Source organism: Sardina pilchardus, chromosome 20 (assembly GCF_963854185.1).
Source record: "Sardina pilchardus chromosome 20, fSarPil1.1, whole genome shotgun sequence".
NCBI classification, from domain to species: Eukaryota; Metazoa; Chordata; class Actinopteri; order Clupeiformes; family Clupeidae; genus Sardina; species Sardina pilchardus.
Window position 1 is genome coordinate 10,448,699 of NC_085013.1, and position 21,987 is coordinate 10,470,685.

Genomic DNA, 21,987 nt, shown 5'->3' on the forward strand with positions numbered 1-21,987 from the left:
AATGTGATCTGTACTGATTAGCTTCTCATCATTTACATTTTAATTTGTTTACATTTGGCTTCCAGCTGTTTTATATCCAAATGCGTTCATTCAAGACATTAATACATGCATAAATTAACAAAGATCAACCAGTTGAAAAACAAGTGAGGGAACTTACCCATCTCTTCTTTTGCTCTGAGTATAAGCAGCAAGGCCTTTTGCACTTTGGAACATTCAATAAAGTATTTTGCGCATGAACAATTAAAAAACAAGACATTTTGACATTTTCACAACAGTTTATTTACCCAATAAAACTCAAACAGATGCAAGTTATGCAAACACTGATGTGGCCATCTGTTATTTCTCAAGTCACTGTGAGAATGGTAATGAGTTTCCCAATACTATTGGTTGCAGATCTGAATGAGAATGAGTTCCCCTATTCTATTGGCTACTGAATGAAATGAGGGAGAGCGCTTCCCAGTGCTACCAGTTAAGAATCAGAATGAGCGTGAGCTTATATAGTGCTGCTGCTGCAGCAGCACTGCACGTGTCAATGGTGGTGTGCTGAACTGCGGTGATCCAATTTGGTTGTTTTCTTGATTGCCATGGCTACGAGCAATGAAGATGTGGCTCCACTGCACAAGCAAATAATGAAAGCCGGCGCCTTCCTCGAAAAGCCTATGCTTTAGCATCGTTTAGCTGTTTGGATCTCACTCTGTATATGGTGCCAAAACAATACCCTGTGCATGTAGAGTAGATCTGATGCTAGGTGCAGAGCAGAGGTGTGCCAGTTAGGATAGAAGCAAACCACTGAAATACCTACTGGACTTTTCTAACGTGCTGTCTTTGGCACGTGGGACAGAATGTTTGTAAGACGTTTTTGAATTGTAAACAAGGGACTTGAGGTGATGGCAGGGAAATGGCAGGGATACAAACCCCATAAAATCCACAACAAACTTTTGTGCAGTTAAAGACACCCACAAAATATTCTCCTCACAATGTCACCACCTGCAGGAGAATACTGGGTGGATATCAGTCAGTGGCACTGAAGAGATTTGTCAGAAAAGGCTTCGAGATTTGGTTATACAGCTCTATCGTTTGTAGCATGATGTATGTTTTAACCAGTAAGAGGTGTTTCTAATAAACGGATTGTTGTGTATTTTGTCAATATACCAATATCCCACCCTTACATCCAAGCTCTCGGCTTCAAAAAAGAAACTGACAATGTGCTGGACACACCCTTCTCCCAATATGGTCAGTGCTGCACTATTACACATCCTGACTATGTTATTAAACGCCCTGTGGGACTAGAAAAAAGCATCGCTTGAGTGCAATTTAATAAATATAAAAACAAATACAACAGAAATTGAGCAAAATTAGCAGCAAAACATGATAACATGGAATCGTACCAATTGAATCTACACATTTGTCTTACCAAAAGAAAACTAAAATTCACAGTAACAATGAAAACTTTTGCACCACCATGCTGAATAAACACAGTAACGATTTCAGGTTTGTACATCAACTCCTGAACTCCACACCAGTTGCAAAGGCAGTGGAAAAAAATGAGACCCTTTGATTGAAAGAAAATTATTTTTACAAATGCGTCACTCATTCACTGTCAATGAATCACATTCACATGCTCAGCCATAGTAGATACAGTATGTGTTTGTAAAAAGATAGTCAGTAAGAGACCCTATCCAAACTTTCCTTTCATTTCCGATTGTTATTGTCTGTTGCGATTGTTATTCTTCAATTTGTTTTGCTTACAACATCACTTTTCAATATCAAACCTTTTTTTTTTAATCAATTGAATTTTATGAAAAACCTACGTAACGGGAAAAGGAAAGCCAACATCCCAGGAGATTCTTCTTGCCTGTGTGGGTGCGGGAGTCAGTGAGAGTTTTTTTTGTTCTGGACTGAGGTACACAAGAGCATGGAATGAGGATGAGTTCATGCTGGAAGAGCCGTTTTTGTTCGGTCTGCGTGGAATCCGTGTGGAGCCAATAGACAAAAAAAAAAGAAGGAAAAAAGCAACAGAAAAAAGGAGGCCTTCCGGATCGCTGCCAATCTTTCGATCACTCCCTCTCCGACTATTTACAAAAGGGTTGCCCTTTGTGCTACTCACCCACGCCGACCCCCATCTGCCCCCTACAACATGGCCTGGACGTTTTTTTTCTGTTTGTTTGTATGACATTGCGGTGGATCATGCTGAGGCGTTTCTAAGATATGTTAAGCTGCTGTTTGCTACGGTCTGCATGCCTGTAGGGGTCTGATGTTAGTCCATGTGGCAAGGTGGGGTGGCAGACAGACAGACAAACAGACAGACAGACAGACAGACAGACAGACAGACAAACAGACAGACAGTATGACTGATACAAGGGGAACACAGAAGATCATAGGCGCGTGCAGAGGAGAGGAGGGAGGGGAGGATTTTAAAGAGGAGTAAAAGAGAGGGACCAACAGGATGAGAGGTGATGGAGGGACAGGATCAGTATTCATCCTGGTCCAGGTGGGCCTGTTCGTCAAGTTCCTCATCTTCTGGAGGCGCGAAGCCATCCTAGAAAACACAAATGCACAGCTGAGCTTATCCCCTTAAACATACAGCAGAGCGCATAAGCTCCCAAATATGACATCAATTGAAATTGAGAATATACAGTGAGACACCAGTAATAGCCAAACATGCTACATTTCTGAACATTTCTGTTCAAGGAGAAATCCGGTGATTTTTCACATACAGATCACTGTTTCTGGAAGTCAGTGTTATTTTGGACCGAGTACTGTCGCTACAAAAAAACCTTGAAAAACAATCGGTTTTACCTAGCTCTAATTGCTACCTGCAGTCAACAGTTAGAGCTTCCAGGCAGATACGGTGGTACACTATGGGGGCATGTTCATGAACCCCCATGTTCATGCCCCCAGAGTAGAGCACTGTAGCCGCTTGGCTATTTCAGCTGTTGGCTGCAGCAACTTGAGCCAGGAAAAAGTTTTTTTCATACCAACAGTACTTGGTGACATCAAGAGACAGAGATCTATCGCCAGATCGCCTTCAAGTTTAAGTTCCGCTAACTTCTGAAACTGCTTTCACTTTAAAACTTTAAAGACATCAGAGCTGTCTGGGAAGCAGTCAATGAGCTGCCAAAAGGGAGAAGTTAGACAGGTCACGTACCTCTGTAGCATACAGTATGTCTATTATTCGGGAGAGGATGGGGCTGGCTTCGCCCTCGCTTTCTTGGGCGATTAGCTCAATGTCCCTCAGTTTACTGAAGTAGAAATCTCTTTCCTTTTCAAGTCCATCCACAGTCAGTTTCAGCTCCATTAACTTCACAGAACAAGAGAGGGAGAGAAATTGATTCATTTTAGACAGGAACACACATTCAGAACATTCACTTTGACGGCACTGCTGCGATATGTAATATCAGCCAACCCCCTTGTCGACATAGACATTTTAATATTTGACACTGGTGACCAAATGTTTCTTTTGTAGAAAAATTTTAACTTTTGATTTCAGACAGTAATACCAACAGCCTATCAACAGGCTAACAGGCTTTAAGCTATAGTATAACATCGCAAAGCATCAAAGAGCCCACAGCCATCATCTCACCACTCTAAGGGGGCTTTGTTGACAGTACCTGTCCTTAGGACCCTACCTGCTGATTGAGCTCCATGATCTCCGCATCGCTGCCTCCGTTCCGTGAGAGGGCCGGGTTCTTCCTGATGGTGGTGCTCATGACTCTCTGTGGCGTGGGCATGTTCTTGGGGACTGTCGGTGACGTTCTCTGTGGTCCTGAAAAAGAAAACCCCCCAAAAAACAAGGCTTAGCTAGCTGCGAAAGCAACATTCAAACCCTCTGAATGTACTGTAACTGGGCTCATGCAATCAAAGCAGGATATGAAGGGTTTCTTTCCAGGCTGCTCCCAAGTGTAGCATGTTAGCTGTGATGCGCAGCTGTGCCCCTTCCCTATAAAACTAGTGGAATGCTTTTCAGTTGTGCAATGTTACAACACAGAGAGACACAGGGGTAGTCAAGGTTTCCCACAATTGGAAGACCCATGGTCCTCTCTGGCCCAGTTCTGTGTGGATTCCACCACCCCTAAAAAAGCTAAGCATTAGGATACCCAGATTAGAGATTTTCATTCTAAGGAAACATTTCACTGTTAACAGAAAGCATGAACAATTCCCAAAGTATTCCCAGTTAAACATAATTCCCAGTTAAAAATAAATAAAAAATTAGAAGCTGTCTGTAAACAGTGAGAGTGTGGGGCACTCAATACTCTCCAGAGGCATATTTGCAAATTTGCCTGCCATGTTCAGCACACTCCCTTAAAGGGGCTTCAGCCCGCCCTGCAGGAGAACACTCTGACCTCTCTGCGTGTCCCAATACCTCCCTGTGAGTAGCCCTTCTCCGTACCACCACCTGTCCAGCAGGACACATCACAGCTGCTTATATCAACATGTTGCTGTTTCCTATGCATGAGTCACAAAGAAGCTGCGTGCGGAAAGGCTATTTCAACTGGTTTCCCATGAGACTTCACGGCTATTTCAAGTTGACAGTCAGCAGTCTCATACTGACTGTAGAGAAATGATTTCATCCATAGAATCAGAAACATGTAACTTCTAATTCTATGGCTGCGCTACTAGTTCTTGCCCCAGAGTATAGTGATTAGTCAACCACATGTCTTCAGGGTCTGGCTAATGATGGGCAAGATGTGTGCCTGGAATTGGAACCAGAAACAATTCCTTCATCCCATCACTTAGACACTGTAAGTACCCAAAAGATTTCGAGAGTTTGGCAAAGCCTTTCCAAGAGAACACACTGCCACGCAATAGTGCAAAGATGCAAAGCAGGGTAACAGAAGCTAGCGTTGAAGAGTCAAGATTGAATGCCTGATGTAGGGATAAAGATATCAAAACTGGTAAAAGATAATAAACATCTTTAGTTCATTTATTTCAAGTGATATGACCACCACTAAAGATTTGGTCTAGTGTAAAATTGTTTGTCACGTGACACACAGTTGGAAGGTAGGGATACTTAACTAATCAAAGCAAGCTTATGAATGGAGGTGTCATTCTGGAGGTCGTGCACTGACGTGAGGCCAGGGCATTTAGCGGTCAGCGGTAACAAGGCAGCGAGAGAAACAGGAGCAGTGGGTTACCTGGGGGGCCACAACTTTTCTTGGGTTTGTGGAAAAAGTGTTCACCTGGATTAGGCGGAGGGGCCACATCTTGGCCCTGCCTTGCCTGCAGTGGGTCGTACTCCTTGCCGTCGTAGTTGGCGTCGAAGAACTTTTTAAACCACTGGACGAATTCAAAGTTGTCTTGGAATTTACCCTTCACAAGCCTCTCCACTGGAATAATCTACAAAGCCATGGGCAAAAAAAGTACATTGAGACCACAGTTAAAAATGGTGTCACTTGGAACAATCAGAATATTGTTACGGTAGCTCAGTCAATTTTTATGGAAAAAACAAAAAACAAAGAGCCTTGTGAGCACAGTGACTGAGCAGAAATGTTTTCACATTAGATGGCTAAGGAATGTGTCTAAACATCAAGTCTTGCTCGGCTTAAAAAGCTCTCCTGGGTAAAGATGACCTGTGGCACTAAACTCAAGCTTGTCAGACGACAAAGGAGCTATTTCTTTGAAATGTGTGACTGCAGTTGGCAGCTGAAGATGAATCAATATAAAATATGAGGAGGGGGGAGAAAAAAAAGTGCAATATTCACTTAATAATAATACTTTGAAACAGCCAAATGAATAACAAAAGCATGATTGTTCCCCCCCACATTATCTAGACCTCAGGAGTTGTGAAAGAAAGGAACAGTAAGAATGAAATTAAAAAATGTGCTGACTTTGTCGACGTTCATCCTTTTGAAGGCAGCCTGGAGCACTTTGAAGTTGTGTATGTACTCATGTTCCAGCTTCGCTTGGAACTTCACCTTCTTCAGCAGGATGCAACCAGGAAAGAGCATGTCCATGAACTGGCAATAGGCTGCCCCTACAAGGGCAAGGGGGAGGAGCCACAGAGAGAGGAGTGAGTAGGAATGGGAGGTCAAGGGTGAAAGATGAAAGGTTGATGTAGTTAGCACATAGTCTAGTCTACACTCAACAGTAATAAAAAAGCTGTTTAGTGGTTTATCCTTACTCATCCAGCTCAATGATGAGGCTGAATGAGGCTCATCCAGACAATAAAGGCACAGGAAGTAACAACATTAAAGACCCATTCACCTGATTAGTTTATTAAATCCTGATATAGGACAATACAGTAGGATGATTTATCAAATTAAACCTCATGATCAAAAGCAAGTCGTTGCTGATTGCCCTACTCAGTGCCCTTATCTTCACAAATAAGACAAATCTACAGGCATGATCAACGGCCCAGACAATAAAGAAAAAAAACGTTAGACATAGGCTACTGTATGTGACAAAATCATAATCTACAGGTCAGTAAAACGGCCGAGTACAGAGTCAGGAGATATTCTTGAAGTGACTTCAGGTGTGACATGAACCTAATCTACTGTAGAGATCAGTAGAGCTAGTTACAGCTGAGAAACAGAGGAGACATTCTTGCCCGTGACTCCAGAGAGAGCGAGGGGCCTCACCTGAACAGAGCTGCTCTATCTTGGTGTAGATGAGCTGCAGAGAGTCGTTGACCCAGGCCAGCATGTCATGTCGGCTCAGGTTCTCGTTGGTCACAGAGGTGGAGTACACGTTCACAGCCATGACTGACCTGACAGTGACCAGAGACACACAACCAGTCACCAGCACAGTCAGCAGAGTCACTCCTGAATGTGTTCACTCTCCTCTCTTGCTGCCCACAGACTGTACATCCACACACACACACTATGATTTTTCATCATATTATACAAGAACATTTGACATTTTCAAAATCATACAACAGCAAAATTAGGACATTAAAGAGTATTTTGTCTCTTCAAACTGTAATACAGGACAAGGGCATGCTCATAAGTGGTACTGTATGTGTTGATCAGTGACACAACTCAAAGGGGGAAAGCAATCACATCTTCAACTTCCAATCCACTGCTGTTAATCCTTTCAGATTAGAGGGAGTTTTGCTCTGCATGTGTCAGATACTTCGCTTGCCACATCTGGTCTTCCTAACCACAGTCAAAGGTAGCATGGTAGTAAACATGGCTGAGATAGTGGAGTATCCATACAGCAACTCACATTTCCATTGATGTTTTTGTCATTCTTCTTTTTGATGATAAATTATACGCAAACATTGTGGAATGTTCTGATTTTATCTGGCAACACTCGTTCGGCATATTACTCATTAATAACGAGCCATCACTTTTAAAGTAGCCTATTCTATTTTTAAACTGATCAAATATTGAAACAACTTCACGAATTCGTCTAGCAAAACTCTGCTATCTCATGCTGGTGCTCGCCTGCACGAGAATACGTCAAGAGAAGCGGCCTGTACCACCCCCTCCTCCCGCGGTGCGCAGTGCTTTGGACTACACACGCCGGATTCATCCTCAGCGGCGGCACAGATATTCATTGTAATCTCTCCGTGCATAACATTTCAATGTGGGTAATGTTCGTGCGTCCAAAGACTATGTAAACCTCATACAGTACCAACAGAGGCTCAAACAATCATGCCAATTAAGTTATCAGTTCATGACTGCCCCTTTTGCATTGACAGTCATGTTATTCTTGTGCGCATATCCGAGGTAATGTGCTGTGTAGGCCGCCGTCAGCTAACATCCCAATATTCTGGTTTGGACACATTCCTTCACCTCACTACGCAAGATAAAATACAATTTTGTGGCTTTCCCACGTTTGAAGGAATATACATGCTCCGTTTTTGTTACAGAAAACGCCGATTCGACCCCCTCTGCAGGCCCCACCGAATATCTACCCACAACATTGTTACTGTACGCGAACATTTTCAATGGATGCAAGACACGCCGCTGACACAATAAATCGCACCTCTTAATACCTCACGTCTAAGTTAAAATCAGTGATCTGGGAATAAAACCTCAAAAGACCACAATTTATCATATGTATCTCACTTACAGTGTTTAGAGTGCGTCCGTCTGTGCCGTTATATCGCTGGCGGTATCCCTTCTGTCAGCCCCCCGTTCGCAGATCCTCCACTGATGGGAGACGGCCACCCCGTGCGCCTGCAATAAAGCCGTGGCGTCGGTTTAGCGCATGCGCGCTGCTGCTGCAGCCATAGAGAGGCGCAGCTTTTACGCAGGACTGGCTGACCGAGATTCGGCGGGGCGTATCGACAGTCTGGCCCCTGCTCCAACAATTTAAAGCACCGTAATTTGTCTACAATCGCACTCATGTCCACTGCCATTCATAATGTTACAACGGCGTCACTGGCTTACAGTGTGAAACCCTGAAAGTTTTTAATTATTTTTTTTTTTAAAAACAAGTTTTATTCCGATTAATAAAATGTCCAATTGAAAGAGTCATTGAAAGACCGCACTTAACCAGTAGACTTGATGATGGTTTATTTGCACTTACTTGTGTAGTGAACATGTTTAAAACCATAACAGTGCACAACAGAGCACTGGTTTACAATACAATAAGAAAACAGTGCATTAGATTGTTTAAAATAAAATAACACATACATGAAAATATTGAGCACCAATAGAAATTTGTACACCACCCTCATCTGTCCTCCTGTCATTCATGAGGAAAATATAAAGACTTGGTCCAGACAATCACTTCAGTGCAGATCTTGTCACATGTGAGAGTCTGATTTTGTAACCTCATTGACAGAGAAGAACAGTGAGAGGACAGGAAAAGTGGAGGAAAGGATGGGATAATAAGAAGGAAAGAAAATAGAGGAAAGAACAACATAAAAGAAATAAGTGATCGGAGATTGGAGCCCAGCAGAGTTGACACTAAGAGCTAGGGGTCCAGTCACTTCAATCTAGAAATTAAAATAATACATGTACCTGCCTCCAAGCAGGATCAAGGCCAGTTGCAATTAAAACTGTAGACATACACTTGTAAAGTTTGAGAAAAAAAAACGAATTAAAATAGGCTGTAACTTGAAAACAATCATACATTAGTAACATATTCCAGTGCTTTAATTTCTAGTAAAAGTAATATCCTGGCCTACCATTGTGGTGGTGGAGCATGAGTGACTCAAGACCAGAAGTACAGAAACGTGTGCAGGAATAGTTTTGTGAGACATTCGTAGGCATCACTGGACATCAGGTGGATTAACGTTTGTTCAAGTGAGGGAACAGGCCACAGGAAGGTGCTACATCGTGGCTAGATTGCTGCCAACAGACTTGATAGGAAATATGATCCACGCTAAGGCTTCAAATTTCACATTCGCATGTATGTGATCAATCTAACCGATTTCGGTTCATTCAATTTGACTTTCGTCTTGGTTTTTTTTTTGTGAACAGTCTATTTGTCAGAAACGTCAGTGAACTATTATAGAGGCATAGGTGCAGGCTAATGGTCATTCCAGTCTTTACACACATATTTCCAGCTGATTTCACTCCACACAAAAACAAAAGGAAGGCAGGAATGTTTTAAAAAGAGTACAAGTGCAACTCCAAATGTACCACAATGAGGTAAACATACAATTATGTGCCTGAAGAATAAAATATAAAAAAATACTATTAGATCAATCCAGACTGACTCAAATAAATAACAGTAAGGAGGTCTGGTACGTCCGAGAAAAACTCAAAGTCACTGAAACCAGACACCGCAAAGAAAGATGAATGCTGTGTGGTTAATGAGGTAACAAAAGAGATGAGTATAAGCTTCAAGCCTCTGGTTCTAACTGGACCACTGATGCATTCATTCGATCATATAACCCTCATATCCAAATGTCAAAATTCACTTTCTTTGGGACTTTTGTTTTGTCTAAATTGCAGCTTTTTGTTTCTACACATTTCCTATAACTCACATTGAAAACAATCAAATCATTCACAGGCAACAATCAAATCATCCAGGTATCTTTCCGTGTTGGATCAGGCAGAATAGTGCTACTTTTTTTTTGCTCGGTATTTATTGTGGAGTGCACCATGAGATTTTAGATACATGAGGGGAGCCTGGTGGGAAGTAGGGGGTGGGGGTCTTCCTAATGAACTCTGGCTCAGTCGTTTTGGTCCAGGAAGTGCTGTGTGTCAGATTTACCAGATGCCGCTGGAGCGACCACCAGGGGGCGCCAGGATGCGGGCGGAGGCCCTCTTAGGGACGTTATCGTCAATCTGGGCACCTGCCAGAACCAATGGAAGAGAGACCACACAGATTAGCCGCGTAGCATTAGCCGCAGTAAGCGGGGGGATCCCCTTTGTAATACGAGGATTGCATTACCTTTTAAGAGGTTGTTGCTGGGGTGTGCTTATCAGACAGGCTTAACATGGGACACTTTGTGCTGTGTGATGTCTGATTAGTGAATGTGTTTGTGTCTCCCTGTGTGTTTGTGTATGTGTGTGTGTGTGTGTGTTTGTGTGTGTGTGTGTGTGTGTGCGTGTGTGTGTGTGTGTGTGTGTGTGTGTGTGTGTGTGTGTGTGCTTTTGTGTTAGTTGCATGTGCTTACAGTATGTGTTTGAGAGAAACAAATAGAGAGAAAGAGAAAGAAGGAAAGACAGAGAGAGAGAGAGAGAGACAGAGAGAGAGAGAGATAGAGAGAAAGAGAGAGAAAAAGAGCAAGAGAAAGCGAGTTTACCAGATAGACTGAAGCTGGACTCGTGCAGGTCTCTCACTCCTCCATGACGGGTGGAGGGGCGAGATGAGGGCGTCTCTCCATCTGAGCCGCCGCAGTCCTTCTTCCCTGAGTTCACCGCAGCTACGTCACCTTCATAGGGAGTACGCTCCACCCCCTTCAGAGCCTGGCACTGATCATGAGACACACACACACGCACACGCACACGCACACGCACACGCACACGCACACGCACACGCACACGCACACACATGCACACACAAGACATGCAAGCAGATATCATGTTATAATCACTGGAATTACACAACTAATTTCTGCTAATGTATGCTATAGCTTTTGGACACTACTGCACTGTTGCCACAGTGGAGTAGTGGAACTGGACAGTACCTTCTCTCTCTGGACCATCTTCTTGTACAGGTAATCAGGGAATGTCCGCAGGGGGTAGAACTTTCCGGATCCCTCGGCGCAGGTGAAGATGCCATTCTCATACACCACACGGCCACGGCTGATCGTGACCAGTGGGACGCCATGGCAACGCAAGCCCTCATAAAGGTTTACGTCTCCTCCTTGCACTTGTGTGTCCACAGAGATCGTCCTAGGAGTGCACGAACACACACACACACACACACACACACAATAAATACTTTCATCACAGTGTTATATCTGACGAATTTATAAGGAATATGTTTTATCTAAACATTGACACAAAATGACAGTGCTTTAGTCAACAGAGCAAAGCTAAACATCCAGCAAGGGAGTGTTCTCCCTACTAGACAGCAGAGCACTCTGTACCTGGCTGCGTCAGGGTCCCAGACCACCACGTCGGCATCAGCCCCTGGGATGATGCGACCCTTGCGTGGGTAAAGGTTGTAGATTTTGGCTGCGTTCGAGCTGGTCACAGCAACGAATCGGTTCTCATCCATTTTGCCTCCAACCTGGTAGCCATGACGAAAATACAAAGTTGTCTTAATATTTGTTTTCTCTTGCATGACGTCAGCATTCTATTTAAAGATGATTTAACGACAAAGATAACTTATGGCTAAGACGTTGTTTGTCATGTTGTTCCTGACTTTCATCCCTTACCACTCCTCTCTCCCAGATGACACTCATGCGGTCTTGGATGCCGGGGACTCCGTGCGGGATCTTGGTGAAGTCGTCTTTGCCCATGGCTTTCTGCTTGGTGGTGAAGGGCCGGTGGTCTGACACCACTACATTTAGAGTGTCACTGATGCAAGAGATAATCAAATCACCTTCATTTAGACCACAGTCGCTCTACCATCATATCAGATCACACATGACATCAGATATTCATCAAATCATATTAAAGAGACAGATCAGATTAAAGATGATTTACAGACTTTTAACCCTACCTCAGATAAACAGCTCTTGCACCTAAACCCTTTGTTAGCATTGTTAGCTCTAAACAACACCTAGTGCAGTAACAGCTGCTGAGCCTGTAATGACCAGGTACCGGAGGGGTGGACTCACTTTCCCAGGAGACTCATCAGGTAGTTGGGGGTGCTGGGGTCGAGCCTCAGGGGGGGCACGGTGACGTAAGCAGCGGCGTGGACCCAGTCCTGGTGGTAGTACTGGAGCCCGTTCATCACAGCATGGGCCATGGTCGTCTCCCCATGGACCACCTTCCCTGTGTGTATGAATGAACACACACAGAGACACACCTCACACACACACACACACACACACACACACACACACACCCACATATACATTCACACACACACACACACACACACACACACACACACACACACACAAACACACACACACAGAGAGAGAGAGAGATATCCGTCTTAATGAAACTAGCATACTGTAAAGTATATCCAATGACAAATGTTATTTAAAATAGAAGCACACCATTACCCACAAATATACACACAATACGCTGTTATCTTTAGTAGGCTTTGCTCTCTGGCAATGACAAAATATACAAATGATTATGGCACCTCTTGAATAATGTTGGCCATTGTGACATTGTGATAATTATTGTCATATTGTTGTCACCTACCTTGCATCTTGGCAGTAGCCACCACATCCCCAGCAGACATACTCGAGACATTCACTAGGTAGATGGGGCAGTGTGCCTGTGGAGAAATATGAACATATTCACCCCCGTATAAATACTGTCCCAAATGAATGATCTATTTGGCACTGTAATGTTCTGGACGCAGTCATACTCACTCTGTTGGCAATGGTAATGGCACGGTGGGTAGCTTCTGCCTCCAGCTGTGGATGAATGAAGATTATAACTGTTAGAGTGAGAATTATCCTCCACTAATGAGTTAGAGCAGCTAGCGCTGGCTACATGCTAAAACTCATGAGACAGCAAGAGACGATTTCAGAATTCCAAATCCTCACCTCCTCTGGACGGCTGATCTCAATGCCCTCTGGGCCACTGATGCCGAGGTCTAAAGCCTCTTTTGCTCCCTAAAGGATTAAAAACAAAAGGCTTGAATGCATTCTTAATGACACAAGGCACGTCAAAGGAAACACCACCTCTTCATGTGGTTCTGTTGAAGAACACAAGCATCGCTGACCTCAGCCACCAGCTCTCCGTTCTCGGCGTGGACGCGGGCGACGGCGCCGATGTCCTTGCAGTGCTGCAGCACCTGGAAGAGCTCGCTGTCCCTCAGCATGTACAGGTCCTTGTAGGCCATGAACATGTGGAAGGAGTTCACGCCCTTCTCCCGCACCAGCGACTCCATCTGGGCACGAACCTGCAACCATCACAGAGAGGCAAGGGGACACTCACTCAATTAGTGTGTGGTGTCTTTGACATTGGGGTTGGGGTTGGGGTCAACAATAAGGGCCAGTTCATGGAGGTACATACTGTAATAATTAAAAATACTACTCCTGAATTGTTTCTATGTACTGTAAATGGCCTGAAAGGCTTGAAAAACAAATACCTGCAAACACTATACTCCTCATGCAAACTTAAAAGGTAAAAATCCTTTTTGCTTGGATGCAGGTCATAATAGTGTCGCATCATCTCAGCCAAATGTCCCATCTTAAATGCAGTGCCCCTGTGGCCCAGCAGAGGATGCCAACATGCTGAGAGATGGCATCTGCACAACACCACACCCCTCTGTGCCCTTTTCTGTCACAGCTAGATCTTTCAGCTCACTCTGGCGCAAGGGCTGGTCCTCTGTTTCAGTTCTTGTAAAAACTGAGGAACACTGGGGGACATCTTAGTCCCCTAAATTAGGCGAATAGAGGTGAATATGCATATGCACATGTGAGATGCATATCTGATCCTGTCCGGGCCGTAACTAAAATATTAGATTTACATATTGTGACTCAATGTCAATATACAGACAGAGTTTTTTTTTTTTTTTTTATGATAGCGTGTGACCATTGTTTAAAGAGGAACTAAGCAGGATTGGCGATTTCATCTCTGGTTTCGGTTTCGTTTTTCGTTTTCGCTCGTTTTATGCTTGCATTTTCTCTGCAGAGCTTCCCCGACAGCTTTAGCGTGTATATTTATACATGTATAGGCTATATTTAAATATATAAATTGCAAGCGTGGTTCTTCGTCTCAGACTTCCAGATGTAAATAAGGAGCGATCGTCTCCTGCAGAAAGTTGCATAGGGTCTCTTTAACTGACAGGTTATGAGGTACATGAAGCTGATAATGCCAAAGCCAAGGATTTGCTTCCATTAGAGCACACAGATGTAATTCTACTGTCCTGCAAGCTGTTGTGAGTTTCATCTGAGTCATTTTTATGAGGATATCAGTGAAACTCAAGCACACATTAAGAATATGCACTCCTGCTTTATCGCTCTGAACTGTGTCTGTGAGGGTAATTGGTGCAGTGTGGATGTAGGGCAGGGATTCTCAGGTGTAGGTGTGTGTGTGTGTGTGTGGGGGGGGGGGGGGGGGGGCTGTGGTGTGGTGGGGTGTTTGAGTTACCTTAGGCCCCCACCAGGTGACGCCCACATGTAGGGCGTAGTCACAGCAGGTCTTGGCGTCGGCCACAGAGCGAGTGTTCTCATACGCCTCCAGCAGAGACTCGTTCCTCTCAGGCAGCACCAGATCAATCACCATGGTGGTGCCTCCAGCCAGAGCCGCCTATGGAGGGGGGATTACAATGAATAGATTAGATTATATTAGAACAGATTAGATTCAGATTAAATGTCACTGAGCCGGTACAACACAGATGAAATGCAGTTTGGATTCAACCAAAGGTGCAAAGAAATTGCTTTATTAACAGATTGATAAAGGCATAATAAAGGATTAAATGATACTATACCATGCTATAAGCAAGGTATAGGTACAGAGGTAGAAATGTATACAATTGTTTATTGAAAGTGAAGTTTCATATCCCTATGATTGATGCTACATGAAATATGAAAGGGAACTTACATTCATTCTAAAAGCAAGAAAATGTTGGGAGATAATGTATGAACTACATATGAGAAATAAGGAGTGGGGAAATATGTGTGTGTGTTTGTGTGAGTGCACACGTGTCCGTTCTCATGAGTGTGCATCGGTCCTGAGTGCCTTCGCTCTTTAAGCCTCGATGAGAGGCAAGTGGGGGTGGGGGGCACGAGGTATTTGACGGCCATTGTCTATGAGCACAATGAGTCAACTGAAAAGACTTTGCAGCAGTCTTTACAGCAGTCCCTCCGTCTCTATGGCAACAGAAACCGATCAGCATTTGTGTATGTGTAAGGCCACGCCCACGACAACCGTCAGGGGAGGAGTATGTATAAGAGGAGGGTGTACGGGAAGAGAGAGAGAGAGTGATATTGAGAGAGAGGGAGGGAGAGAAAGAATGAGAGAGAGAGATGGAGGTAGAGAAAGAATGAGAGAGAGAGGAGAGAAGGAGAGAGAGAATAGAGAAAGAGGGAGGAGAAAATGCCACTTGTATCTGCAACACCAAACAATGACCATTTAGAAACAGCTCCCTCATTTGTCTTCTCAAGCACAGCTTGGTTCACTGTGTGTGTGTGTGTGTGTGTGTGTGTGTGTGTGTGTGTGTGTGTGTGTGTGTGTGTGTGTGTGTGTGTGTGTGTGTGTGTGTGTGTGTGTGTGCGTGTGCGTGTGCGTGTGTGTTTGGTAATGCACTGTGACGGTACTAAGACCAGACTTAAGCCCTCATTCAGACTCTGTTCAGTGAGCTATACAAATTGCCTGGTTCTACAGTATATTCACCTCTATAATACAGCAACAGTGTATTGTTCCAGTAAACAAACTGTCTATAGAACTTAAGTGCCACTGGAGACTATCCCAATTCAACTCAGTGCACTGTGCCTTATTGTAATATTTAAAACAGTGCAGAACACACTTGATTAAACATCCCTACTAGCCCAAGACATATTCAAATCAATGTTGTCCTTAAATATAAACTGATTTGTGTACGCTTAAGTATATTAGCCTGTGCTTTGCCAATCTAAGCAATGGGGGAAACAAGTCCATTTGCATTGATAGAGCAGCCAGTCAGAATTCCCACGAGCGCACCACTTGTGGGATTTGCTGGGATAGAGTGGGGGAGACGGAGATGGGAGGAGAGGAGAGCTGGAGGGAGAATATGAAGGAGAGAGGAGAACACACATAATAAACTTAGGAATTCCACTGGATGTGTCAAGAAAGAAGAGGGGAGAAGAGAGAGGAGAGGAGAAGAAAAGGGAAGATGAGAGAGACTGAGAGAAGAGAATAAAAAAGAAATTGAAGCAATGAATCCTCCAGGGAGAGGAGAGAGAGGAGAGAGGAAAAGAGCTGACAGCAGAGGAGAGAGGGAGGCAGGGGAGGAGAGGAGAGGAGAGGGGGAGAGGGGAGAGGAGGCGGGGGAGGAGAGGAGAGGAGGAGAGGAGCAGGGAGTAAGACTGATGGGATTCAGGAGGGAGAATGAGAGAGTAGGAAAGAGGGAGGGCAGCCATGCTGGGGAGAGTGGAGATGAGGAGAGGAGAGAGGGAGGCAGGAAAGGAGAGGAGAGGAGAGAGGAGGCAGGGGAGGAGAGGAGAGGAGAGAGAAGGCAGGGCTGGAGAGAAGAGGAGAGGAGAGGAGAGAGGAGGCAGGGCTGGAGAGGAGAGGAGAGGAGAGAGGGAGGCAGGAAAGGAGAGGAGAGAGGAGGCAGGGGAGGAGAGGAGAGGAGAGAGGAGGCAGGGGAGGAGAGGAGAGGAGAGAGGAGGCAGGGCTGGAGAGAAGAGGAGAGGAGAGGAGAGAGGAGGCAGGGCTGGAAAGGAGAGGAGAGGAGAGGAGAGAGGGAGAAAGGAAAGGAGAGGAGAGAGGAGGCAGGGGAGGAGAGGAGAGGAGAGAGGAGGCAGGGCTGGAGAGGAGAGGAGAGAGGGAGGCAGGAAAGGAGAGGAGAGGAGAGAGGAGGCAGGGGAGGAGAGGAGAGGAGAGAGGAGGCAGGGCTGGAGAGGAGAGGAGAAGGGAGTAAGACTGATGGGATTCAGTGGGGAGAAAGAGAGAGTGAGGGAGTAGGAAAGAGGGAGGGCAGCCATGCTGGAGAGAGTGGAGATGAAAGGGGGTAGCAGATGGCTCCACAGACACGTGAAATACCCCCTGATCGATTTCCCTCTCCACTTTCACCCTACTGTTCCACAGAGCCCCACCACAGACACTCCCCCCCAACACAGACACACACACACATACACACCCAACCCCGTTCCCCCACCCCACTCTCAAAGCTCTGTTTCACCTTCCACAAGTGTCCTAACAACACTGTTGACCCATTAGTTATCATGCCTCGCCCCTTCAATCGATGTCCATGCCTATAGCAACACATACATGCATACTGTAGTTGACCTAGCAAAACGCCCCAAAATAACATCCAATTTCACACTGTACACTATGCAACCTCCAACTAGTTTTGAGATTTGTTCTCTTATAGAGCACTGATGCAGATAATGCAGACATTACAGACAAATACCATGTCTGAGCATATTGTACTGTATATGGGCTGTATAGACTAACATATCGAGCAATGGTTTCTTACAATGGTCTTTGCCCCCCCTTTTTTTACTCAGGGGGGTGTTCATGGTAAATCTGTCTCGATTACACAGGACTAATCAGATGATGGGATAAGAACTGTGAGACAGTTTATAAGCACTGTGTGTGTCAGATGGTGCTGGACCAGTAAGATGATACACAAGATGGCACCAGTAAGAAAGTGCCAATCTGTGGGTGTGTGACATATTCCTCTTTCATCTGGACCTGAGGAAATGCCAGTTACACTAAAGACCGATGAAGCTAAGCAGAGAAATTCTACAGCCTGTCATCTTTAAAGTGCAATAACTGTGCATGCAATAGAATAATCTATTTAGCCCAAATAGTGGTGCACATCACAGCTTTGGCAATGCTTGAAGATCATTGAACCCCTGGTCAAGTCATCATTCTGCACTGACAACTTAACATAACAGAGCCACTGTGCTCTTTTTAGCTATTTTTGATTTGAAAAGAGCTTATTTTTAGCACCTCATGCTCTCCATGTGCGCCGGCTTCCGTCAGCCGTCTTCATGGTGATTAGGAACTGAAGGCTTCTCACACGGACAGAATCCCAACTAAGACAGCCAGAGGCCTTTTGGGGTGGGATCCTCAGCTAGGTTCCTTAAATTGCTATCAGACCTAGACTCTGTGTTACTCTGAGATATTCAGATATTCAGCCATACTGTATATCCATGGTGTAGGAGAAATATGCAGAGGAGATTGCAAGTGGGAATCTGGGCGTGTTTAGTGCCCAAGGCAAAATTCTTCTACTTCTTTTCCATGAAAAATATCATATTTTAGTGGGTCGGCGGGCTGTCACGGTGAACATCCCTCACTGATAAAAAAAATCCACTTGACTTCCAGTGTTGTTGCCTGAGGCAATACTGCCTCTACCAGGACACTCAACACTCAATAGAGCACAGATGTGTGGGGTACAACATCTGGAGCAAACACAGTATCTCAGGAAATGACCCAAATCACCAACCCAAACCTAAGTACTTGCACCAGAGGCAGCACATCAGCGGCGATAAAGGATTTACAAACCATTCTGCCAGTGAGGCAAGCAATTAAGTCAATGCAGCTGCAATCTCAAGTCATCAGAGCATTTGCTGTGTATTCAATCTGGTCAATAGTGCATTGACTTGCACTGTTACATATTGGAAAATGACACTGTTTATATGCTATTCACTATAACCATTTCACATTGTTACTGTAAAATGTAAGCCGAAGTAAAGACTATTCTTGCATGCACAAAAGCCCCAACGAAGTCCCCATGCCTGGGCTGGTAGGTACCCACCTTGGTCCCACTGTAGAAGTCATCGGCGGGCGTGGCGTTCATGAAGCTCTCGTTCAGGTGCACGCAGGTGTCCAAGCCGCCGGGCATCACCAGCTTTCCCGAGGCGTCGATGACCTTGGCGCCGCCCGGGATCATCAGCTCCTTGCCCACCTGCTGGATGACGCCGTTCTCGATGTAGACGTCGGCCTCCTGCGTGAAGTCATCGTTCACCACCTTCCCCCCCTTGATGAGGATCCGTGCCGTTGATGCACTGGAAGACATGATTCTGACAGACAGAAAAGGGAGGAGAGAGGGGAGGAAGACAGGAGGAGAAAGTCAGAAGAAAGAGAGGAGAGGAGAAATGGAGTCAAATGTTGGAGGAAAGAGAGAGAGAGAGCGCCGGGACGATCGAAAGGAGAGAAAGACAAAGAAAAGAGAGAACAGAAGAGATAGCGAGAGAAGGAGGGGTGGGAAGGTTTTTAGAAGATCCAATAAGGAGCAGTGGATGAGGCAAGGAGGAGGGAAACCAAGTAGTGGGAGAGATGGAGAGAGAGAGATAAAGACATTGGAGTAACTAAGGAGGGACTGGAGACACAGCAGACATGACTAAACAGCTCGACTCATCAACACGAGGCGCTGACGAGCGATCCGACAGGACGGATGTGACATCGCTCGGAGGCTCCGGGTGACAGACCTCGAGCGAGACGTGTGATGATGACATCAGTCTGGCAGTCGAGTTCGGAGGGGAAGGGAGGAGAGAGAGACACTCTCCGGGTGCTGCCTCTCAGAGCACAGCTGAGGAGCGTCGCTCGGTTCTGACGAGGAGAACACGGTCTGCGCCTGTCTCAAACTAGGCCACTGCTTCAAGTCCACCCCCCCCCCCCACCTCCTCCACCTCCTCCACCCCACCCCAAGGGTGCTTAGTTTGAGGGGTGGAGTAAGTGCTACAGCATGTTGGGCCGGCTGACTGGGAGCTGATGTTGGGGAGAGAGCCCAAGTGGGCCTCTTGCCCAGCCTGAGTTATCTAAGAGGTTGCGCCTGAGTTTGGGGTGGAACTCCAGTAAGGGCTTAATGCAGAGTTAATATGAATAGGCATTTGAGAGCTTGTGTGTGTGTGGGGGGGGGAGGGGTGTGTGTGAAGTGTTTGTGTGGTGTTTAGTTGTTGTTGAGTAGTAATTGTTTAAGGTGTGAATAGAAGCGTGAGTGCATCTGTCCATAATTATACATGGTCTCTCTGTGTGTGTGTGTGTGTGTGTGGCTGCAAATCCATGGCTGGTCGAGTGCGCGAATGAGGCAGTGTGCGTGCCTGTGAAGCTGTGTGCGTGACTGTATGTGTGCGTGCGTGCATGGGTGTGTGTGGGTGCGGCAGGACTACGGCATGGTGGTCTCCCCCTCCCTCATCCTCCCTGCTACTGCTTCTGCTGTGGGGGTAGAGAGGAGGGAGGGCGAGGGGGGGGAGCCCCATGGAATCTGCACCAGTGCAGGGGGCACAGCACCACTCAGCTCCATCTCCTCACTCCTTCCGGCACCTCATACAAAATACAAAACACAGGCCTATTTGCTCTCAGTCAGTTACCACATCTGACCCATTTTCTGAATTATATCACACCTCTCTTATGAACTCAATGTTACACATCACTTTTATTTAAAGCCCACTGGGATCTCAGAGGGTGTGAGAGAGCCGTGCTGGTGTAAATCACTTAAGCACTCTTAGTATGGGTTTGTGATAAGATAAATGGCCATTATGTTCATTATGTTGTGATAGAACTACAATTCAACAATACTCTGAGATGCATATCGGCACCGTAATGAGGCATGAGATGAGATGGCAGGTGGCAAAAATAGACCACATGCCTCCGGGTCGTATAAGTGATTTATTGAAGAAGACGTGCTCTTAGGTTGCTTACAGGATACTTTCAACGTCCGGGACACAACTCATGATCATAAATCAGTGGGTGTGGATGGGGTGTTTCCACAAACTTCATTCCAAATAAACATTACAACATTAATATAACCGGATGCTTTTCATCGGGATCAAGCCATGCAGGGTTTTCAGAAAGTGAGACCCATCCCACAAGACGCTCCCGAGTCTATAACACACAAAGAAGAGGCCAAACCCTATTCTAATAGAGAATCGTTCACACTGAACCACGACAAAACACCACCCAACATTTACAGGCTGCCCTATAAAAACACAGCGATGATAATGATGATGCATGAGTTGTTAGAAACATACATAGCAGTCTACCGACTGCATAGTACTCATTGTTCACCCTACCTAGCCATAAGTAAAATGTTGCACCATCACCGAGACAGCCGGTCTCTTAAGGTTCAGGAGCTATGAACAACTATGGCATGGAGATTAATGAACATTAGTGTTGTATGCATAATGTAAACGAGAGAATGACGAAACACCGGCCCCGTATACACACACCCGGCGCAAAACAATGCAATTCAGAGCAGTGCAACTAGCTACCTATTCAGTGTTCATCATGGCCATAAAACCAGTGACACCAATTATGTGCCTTAGACCGCAATATTGTCTAGATTTCTAGCTGGTGGTATGATGTTGAGACATATGGTAGTGCAAATAGTGCGCAAGAACCATACCTTTCACAGCAACGTTCCCAAATTGATCCTTAGCGTACAATCAATAGCAGCAAACAATGACCGCCGATGCCACCCTCCAGTAGACACGAGCAGACACCAGCAGATGCTTTCCCCGGTCCAGCCCGCACAGCACACCCTCCACTCGCAGCATCCAAGAGGGCGACAAGCAGGAGCTCCAATCAGCGTCTGAGCGTAAGGCTTTTTTCGCTGCCTTGACCAATAGCGTTGCTGCTTGGGCGTGCCGTCTCATCCGGGGTTTGTGCCAAAGCCCGTCTCAACAGTGGGTAGAATAGTCACGGGGACAGACAACCGCAACAAGTCAGGTCTACTAATAAACTTTAATTCACATGTCATGCAAGGGAAGTAAGAAGAGTGTATAACGCAGGGAGGAAAAAGATGTCATCCTTTGTGAACTGCATTGGCCCTGACCCTCTGTGGCTATTGGTGTGAACAGACGAGACAGGAGGCAACACAATCTTGTTACGCTCCAGACGCAGGTCATTAATA

The 21,987-nt window shown here is 45.5% G+C and overlaps 2 protein-coding genes across 3 annotated transcripts; both read right to left on the reverse strand.

Annotated features, from left to right (window-relative positions):
- Positions 1-1,750: 1,750 nt before the first annotated feature.
- mapre3a (microtubule-associated protein, RP/EB family, member 3a) lies at positions 1,751-8,137 on the reverse strand. Of its 2 annotated transcripts, none has more exons than XM_062522593.1 (7): positions 8,017-8,137; positions 6,579-6,706; positions 5,829-5,974; positions 5,181-5,337; positions 3,630-3,766; positions 3,149-3,301; positions 1,751-2,539 (listed from the first exon to the last, which is right to left on the reverse strand). In XM_062522593.1, the coding sequence occupies exons 2-7, from the start codon at positions 6,697-6,699 to the stop codon at positions 2,471-2,473; spliced, it is 783 nt and encodes a 260-aa protein (XP_062378577.1). In that variant the 5' UTR covers positions 6,700-6,706; positions 8,017-8,137; the 3' UTR covers positions 1,751-2,470. The 2 variants fall into 2 exon arrangements, with proteins under 2 accessions (XP_062378577.1, XP_062378576.1); XM_062522592.1 differs by having other exon boundaries at positions 5,136-5,337.
- Positions 8,138-8,466: 329 nt separating this feature from the next.
- On the reverse strand, positions 8,467-21,596 carry dpysl5a (dihydropyrimidinase like 5a). The gene is made up of 13 exons (XM_062522733.1): positions 21,481-21,596; positions 18,892-19,156; positions 14,574-14,732; positions 13,201-13,380; positions 13,022-13,090; positions 12,845-12,889; positions 12,672-12,747; positions 12,134-12,290; positions 11,729-11,870; positions 11,438-11,580; positions 11,033-11,240; positions 10,649-10,817; positions 8,467-10,195 (listed from the first exon to the last, which is right to left on the reverse strand). The coding sequence occupies exons 2-13, from the start codon at positions 19,150-19,152 to the stop codon at positions 10,110-10,112; spliced, it is 1,695 nt and encodes a 564-aa protein (XP_062378717.1). The 5' UTR covers positions 19,153-19,156; positions 21,481-21,596; the 3' UTR covers positions 8,467-10,109.
- Between the last annotated feature and the right edge of the window lie 391 nt (positions 21,597-21,987).